General features: G+C 39.4%; 1 protein-coding gene across 2 annotated transcripts in view; it reads left to right on the forward strand.

Moving 5' to 3' along the window:
• SLC30A10 (solute carrier family 30 member 10) overlaps positions 1 to 6,794 on the forward strand; it is a 32,192-nt gene extending 25,398 nt beyond the window's left edge. For both annotated transcript variants that reach the window (XM_032466754.1, XM_032466753.1), the window contains exon 4: positions 2,328 to 6,794. In XM_032466754.1, the coding sequence (XP_032322645.1) occupies positions 2,328 to 2,827 (500 nt within the window). In that variant the 3' untranslated portion in view covers positions 2,828 to 6,794. The remainder of the gene's footprint in view (positions 1 to 2,327) is intronic.
• The last annotated feature ends 796 nt before the right edge of the window (positions 6,795 to 7,590 follow it).

Raw genomic sequence — 7,590 nt, forward strand, 5'->3', positions numbered from 1 at the left:
GCAATACCTATTCCTTGGCTGTTTATTTACCTTCATGTCAGAGATTTATTTTAACTCAGATAAAGCTATGCTGCCCATAACTTGATTTTTATTCTCCCTGTTCTGAAAACATGAGACGTTCATTCATTCATTTGCTAGATCCAGCTTTCTAGTTAATCGATTTTTATGGGCATGCAGTCACCACGTGTCTCATAACACAGTGAAACGGACCGTGTTTCAGTCCAGATCATTCATGGCCTCATTCAGTAATGAAATCTGTTTCCTTGCTTTGCTCAAATAGCAGGTCAAACTCTCATTTTAGTTTATGTGCATCAGAGGATAGAATTTTCAGAGACTTTGTAAAATTTCTAAACAGGAATGCTCCAGATGTTGGTGAGAAACTGAATGTGTAACTTTATTTCTAGAGTTTCTAAATGGAGATTATGTTTTTATAGAAAACAACAAGTTTTTATGCATCTTTGCTCTTTTTGTAGCTATCACTGCTTCAACAGCAAGCCAGTAAACAGGAACGAGGGCCTAAGCCCACTCTGCAGCTGAAAGTTGAAAGACTTTATTTCACGACAAATACCTGAAATTTAGTTGATTTACAATTCTGCGTTAGTTCCTGGTGTACCGCGTAATGATTCAGTTACACACACTAACACACACACGCATATTCATTTTCATATTCTTTTTCATGATAGGTTATTACAAGATATTGAATGTAGTTCCCTGTGCTATACAGTAGGACCTTGTTTATCTCTTTTATAGACAGTAGTGTGTATCTGCTAGTCCCAAACCCCTAACTGATATTTGATGGGTCTTAATACATTGTACGGCCACGGCTAGACTTCCCTCTCGGAAGGCATGATTTCCGGTGAGACTGTTCTGTGAAGGTCACAGTCCTGCTGGCCCTTTGTCTAATGGTGCTCTTCCCACAGTCTTTCCCCTGGATGCTCTATTTGCCTCTTTTTTCTTTTTTTCCTACCTCTTCTTTGGCAGCATTGGTTAGTTTATCTGTCTCTGAGAGCCAGTTAAGTGTGGTCAGGTCTCCAGCTGCTTTACTGCACAGGGTTACGGCAGTCAGCCCCCGTGTCCTACTCTGTGCGCAGTGCTGCTGGCAGTGGAGGGAGAAAGCGAAGGAGCTGATACACAGCATCGTTTTCCTTGTAAGGGCTTGTATCCCAGTGGGGAAAAAACAAAACACACACACACACACAACAATTTGAGATATATGTTGGTTGCATTGCCTTTTAACAAAGTAATATATATATAAAAGCAGATATTTAAAATCTTGTGGTAGCAATAGCAACACTTTCATGGTACTTATTACATGCTAGGTAGTACTGTTCTAAGTACTTTACTTATATTAACTCATTTTAATCCTTAATAATCATATGAGGGGCTGTCACTATCATTCCTCATTTATAAATGAGGAAACTAAGGTTCAGAGGGACTGGGTGAATTACCCAAGGTCATGCAGGTCGTCTAAACTTGGAATTGAACTCTCATTGGCTGTAGGTCGCTCATAACCACTATTCAGGACCATTGTTCTAAAAACATACTCATTTTAGAAAGGTAGAAAATATAGAAGAGACTAAATAAGAAAATAGAAATCTCTCATAATCTTATTGCCCAGAAATTACCAGTGTTAATATTTTTGCATCAATCATTTGATAAAACAAGCTTTTATCTGCCTCAAAAATTTTGTTTTGAGTCTATACACTGATGTTTCATTGACAAAAAGATTATGCCATATATACAGTCTAGCTATTTGCTTTTTTACTTAAAAATACCTCATATATTTTTCCTCATATCCTTAAATATGCAATGTATTTTTCCACAGCGGTGTCATATTCTGTTGTGTGATTGATTTAACTATCTCTTTGTTGCTTCCATTTTTTTTTTCTTGTACATAAATATTTGATTATTTCCTTTAGGTTAAATTCCTAGTGTTAGAATTGCTGGTAAAGGTTTTTATCCATAGTACCAAATCCCCTGTAAAAAAGGCTTCCTACATTATAGTCCCATGGCCGTCCATCAGAGCATCCATTCCCTTGTAACCTTGACAACCCTGGGCATCTGCTGGTGGGTGGGGGGTTGCTGTGACACTTAGTTTCTCAAATTGCCTTTTATGGGCTAACAGTGTTTGGTAGAGGAATTCAGAGAGGAGGAAGACGGTTATGGGAAAATGTACCCATATAGATCCAGCTATTTTTCTTCCTGTTATTGTTAGTAACTACATCATTCTGGTGAGAATGCTTCAAGGGACAATGTCCCTTCCGTGGTGGCTCCATGTTTCAATGAGAGCCCTCATCTTGGCTCCTGTTTGCTCTTTCCTATTCTAGTGAGTAAACTCTCTGCCGTGCCTGGAATCAGCAGTGTGCATGAAGTTCACATCTGGGAACTTATAAGTGGGAAGATCATTGCCACTCTGCACATCAAGTATCAGCAGGACACGGGGGATCAGGATGCCAGTCTAAAAATTCGAGAAATCTTCCACAACGCGGGAATCCATAACGTGACCATCCAGTTTGAGAAGGTGGACCTGAAGGAGCCCCTGGAGCAGAAGGACTTGCTGATGCTCTGCAGTTCACCTTGCATCTCCAAGGGCTGTGCCAAGCAGCTCTGCTGTCCCCCTGGGGCACTGCCTCTGGCGCACGTCAATGGCTGTGCTGAGCACAATGGCTGTCCCCCACTGGACATGTCCCGAAGTGATGGCCTCGGTGGACGAGAAGCAACAGAAGTGGCTATTGAAGTGTCTTTGGCAGGTGGTCTGAGTGACCATGGACAAGCGCTTAGCAAAACTCGGGAGGACTTGCGTTATGTCAATAGCACACATTTTTAATCTGACGCTCACATAAGTAAGACTGCATAGATGAGGCACTTTGGAACCACTAGCTCAGTTTGTGGGAAGAGCTTTGTGGGTTGTGGACAGTGACCAGACCCACAGTGGGTGCACTCTGTGTTCTGTAAGGGGTTTGGCTGTTTGGGATGTTAGTTGAACTTGCCTGTGAATTTTGACGTGACAGAGAACCTTTTTACGTTATCTTGGGTGTCTTCATGCTGCTCTTCAAGTTTTGTTGGAACGTGTATTTTCCGAAGCAGATGCACTAGTACATACATCCGGGACATTGAAGGCTGGGACTTAATGATTGTGGACACAGGACTCAAAGTAGTTTTTGTTTCAAATGGAGCAGAATGTCTAGCTGACTCACAGGCACACACATAGCTAAGAACATCGAAAAAAACTTAGAAACTGAAAAAGCCGTATCCCTTTCCTTCCACCGGGAGGCCATCAAAGGGGGAGGTTAGGTAGACCTCCCGCTGCGGACCTTTTTTCTTTTTGACTCATTTTTAAGTAAATGTAAAATGAATACCTAGTAAGGTAGAAAATCTGAGAACATTAGAGGATGTTGAGTTTATTGGGGCTGCGGAAAAGGAAGCAAATCTGTTTGGACCGTTTTTTCCTTTTGTGAGGTGGAGACAAAAATGCTCACTTTCTGCTGGGAACTGCGGTAGGGTGTTTCAGGTGTTTAAATATATAAGATGCTTTTTTTGTTTTCACTCTGAAGTGTGGGAATCTTTCTACTTTAAATATGACACAGTGCTTATCTACTGTCTTTTAGAGTCAGTCCAGTTGGGACTGTTTTCATTTATTGCTTATTAGTGATTTACTTATTTGCCCAAATTTCTTTTTGAGTCTCCTTTTATATGATCACATTGATCTACGTAGCATTTACCAGGAGAGAATGGATATTCCTGGGGTAGAGGAATCTATGGCGCTGAGTGTGCATCCTTGCCAAAAACGAAAAAGAAATAAGCTAGATTGACTTTTCTTTAATTAGACATATTTTAAAGTATTTATTATAGTTTTCAACTCATAATTTGATGGAAAAAGTGTTTGTCCAAGGGAGAAATGAGAATTAATTAAATTTCTGCCTTTAATGTGTTTTGAGGAGCTTACACTTTCTTTTATGTCTCTGACCCGTATTACCAAGTTCAAATAAATACATTAGAATCTGACTTGGTTCCATAACAACCTGTGTTAGTACTGGAGAAACATCTGTTATGTATGTAACAAACTGTTCAGGCAACGATTATTTTAACCAGAACAGTCCCAGAATAGGTATAAGGAAATGGGAGGTGCCCCACCAGAGAACCAGAATCTTCTTTGACGGGCTGCAAAATTGACTACAAAGGATCATCTCTTAGGTGCTGAAGTACTGAGTCCTGTTTAGAATCTGCACAGTACTCAGCAGAAATGCTGGGTGGGTAACAGGAAAAGCATCCACATTTTTCAGCACAAGCATCATTTAAAAAACTGCATCTTAGTTTTAAATTCTAAGGCTGAAATAAGGAAGCAACTGTGATCAGTGGGAAAGGAAAATCTTTATTCCTTGAAAATGTTTATCTGAGTTTACATTGGCCATGAATTAGGCAAAGAGGAAAAAAATGCCTAAATATGTTTTTATCCCTAAGAGTTTATTAAGTATATATACTTAACAGTATTATATAGTATATAATATAGTGTATGTATACTTCATAGCTAAAACAGGGGTGAATACAAGACAACATTTTTGTTTTTAATGTTAAAATTATGGCAGGTACTCACACAAAACAGAGGATTCTTTATGAAACTTACCTCAGTGATATGTGGACCAAATTCTCATATATCAATGTTGGCTGAGATGCTCTGACTGGAGCCAAAGGAGAAAGCTGTTTCTCACTTCCGAATTTAAAGGTCTAATTTGATTTCATATCGTTCTGCTCTTACTAAAAGGGAAAAATTATCATCTTCTAGTTTCTGTGCAACTGGCTGAAGGGCTGCATGCTAGTTTACATCCCAGTAATGTTCTTGAATTAGCCTCTAAAGCATTTTTCTGGAAAGCAAAAGGCACTTAATTCCCATCTAATTAAATCTAACCTCAGAAAATTATCTTGATGGACACTTATGAACATACCAAATTATGGGGTACAGTCAATGTGAAATAATACCTTTGGCAGACAGCTTGGCTCGGTGTGTTGAATACTTTCCAAACAAGCTAATTTAGGGCAATATTTGTGTATCCGGCGAGGTGCTGGCTTGTGCTCAGGCACCGTGATGCCTGCCGTGTGGCCTTTTTACATGAGTTTTACTCTCTCTTTCGTTGTCCCGCATTTTAATTCTCCCAAGGAAACGCCAGAGTTTTCTTTCTCCCTTTGAATCAGCCCTGAGTGGTGGCAGCAGTGTCCGAGGAACAGTGGACTTAAACCACACTGTTTTTTTCTGAGATGAGAAGAATATTGCTATTCAGTTTAGCATTCCTATGTGCTTAGGTTAGTTCCAGAAAATTCTTTCTCTTTTCTTCTAGGAACTGAAAATAATTTTTTAAGAGTCTAGGGAATCTTCTGTGTGTCGGGTCAGCCTTGGGTGTGCTACCCTGGGGACACAGGGCATGGCACTTCCCATGGACTCCTGTTTCTATGCAAAGAGTCATTTCCACAGTGTTTCAGCACCAGCTTTAGGAAACATGACGTCTGCTTATTTATTTTCCCATTTCAACTCTCTTTTTGAAAATAGAGGTTACTTTATTTTTCAAAATATTTGGACATTATGAATACCCATAGAACTAGGAGGCTCCATTGTTGATAGAAAAAAATATTACTCCTTTAATTTTTTTGATAAAATAGCAATAAAATAGGGAGACATTGAGGAAGAATTTAATGTATTCTCCATACTTAGATACTTAGTTACTTTTTTCCTTTTTCTTTCTTTCTTTTCTTTCTCTCTCTCTCTCTTTTTTTTTGCCATGAGCTGGCCAAACTCCAGTGGGGGTAAGTCAGGAATCTCAAGTTCAGTAGAAATGGGTGTTTTGAATGGCAGAGAAATCATCGAGGTAGATTTTGGATTATCACAAGGCAGCTGCCTTTTGAGGTAGTAAGAGCTTTCGTTATGCGTTTTCAATTTCTGTGTTATCGATGTTTTGAACCGGATAATTCCTTGTAGTGTGGGGCTGTCCTGTGCATTGTAGGGTTTTTAGTAGTATCTTTTGGTCTCTAACCCCAGATGCCAGTAACATCCCCCAAGGTTGTGACAACCAACAATACCTCCGACATTGCCACGGATTCCCTGGGGAGCAGAATTGCCTCTAGGTAGGAGCCACTGACGTCCGACTTCACCTAAGGGTACTTGAGGGGTATTGTTGACGGAAGCCCTTCTAAGGCCCAACAATCCTTTGAATATAATCAACCTGCAGAATTTGCTTTTTAAAGAAATATTTTTAAAGGTGAGATCAAACTATAAAAATTACAGTTGTCTTTACGTAGGAACTTGGATATTTAAAGAAAAACGTAATGTGGAAAATAAAGCCCTTACAAACCGGATGATACAGTTCAGTCGATATAACAGTGAATGAAAAAGCGTTTGCTCTCACTGTGCTGTGAGGATCCCTTCAACTCATGAACATTCTCAGCTTGATGTACCCACTACCGAATGAGAATGCGTTACACCAGCACAACTGATTCTTGGAGTTAAGGCGTTGAATTTTCTACCAATTTTAAACTTGATGGTGTTTCTTGCTACTGGTTCCTGACAAACAGCTCATCTTTGTACTAATGACAAATTCGGATGTTAAAAAAAATTCTTTATTGTTTATGGCTAACTTCGTCCTTTGCCAAATCCTGTCTATTTTTTTCCCCCAAGAGGACAAATTACATTTCCTCCTTTTAAATGATCCTGCTTTTCATGTATCTTATACTCTTGCAATTAAAGATTGAGAAGAAAGACTGGTTTAAAAAAAGATGAGGAAACATGACCTAATTTGTATCTCCAATTTAGACTGAGTACGCATGCCTTCTTGTACAGTACAGCCCTGTGTTTCCCCTGATAAATTGTCACCTATTTGTGCCTCTGAGTGTGTTTGCATGTGTTTAGCCACAGGAATAAAGTAGGAATGAAGTTATTGAGTCAGGAAACTAGCTGCTCAATGGAATTTGCATCAGATCCCGGTCCTCATTGTGATCTACATGTTCTTAAGAATTTGCAGTTTAGCTAATGAACACGTGACATTTTTTTTCCTGAAGCGTTTCTTTGCAGATGTTTTATTTTGAACCTTTTTGTTTACATGGAACTTTCTTAAACATTGTTCGATAGATCAGTTTTCGATAGATAGGTCTCCTCTTGGTACAAAGCCTGGTCAGAGACACTGAACCTGCTGTGAATTCAGTTGGGAATAACCCAGAAAGGATGATGATTTTTGAGGGAAAGTGACCCCTTCCTGGAAGTCTGAAATTATGTTACAATATGTGGAGTTTTGTTACTTAAAGTCTTCCTCTTGTCCTCACAGGCGATTTTGCCAAAGTATAATTGTCACGTTTGGGGGGCAATATTCAAACCCTATGGTAGAAAGTTTCAGTGACTCAGTATGAATTGCATGTGAAGTCCCCCAGGAGTGTACGCACGGACGCATACCTTTCAAAGTGAAAGATGATCTTCAGTGGTGCTGTCAAGAAAACGTTTTAAAAATAAACACACGACTGAGTTGTGTTTGTGAACATTAAAAACGGATAACTCAAAGCAGTGGAGCTCATTGTTTCTGTCACTCGTTGACTTATCACTTCGTAAATCCT

Source organism: Camelus ferus, chromosome 23, assembly GCF_009834535.1.
Source record: "Camelus ferus isolate YT-003-E chromosome 23, BCGSAC_Cfer_1.0, whole genome shotgun sequence".
NCBI classification, from domain to species: domain Eukaryota; kingdom Metazoa; phylum Chordata; class Mammalia; order Artiodactyla; family Camelidae; genus Camelus; species Camelus ferus.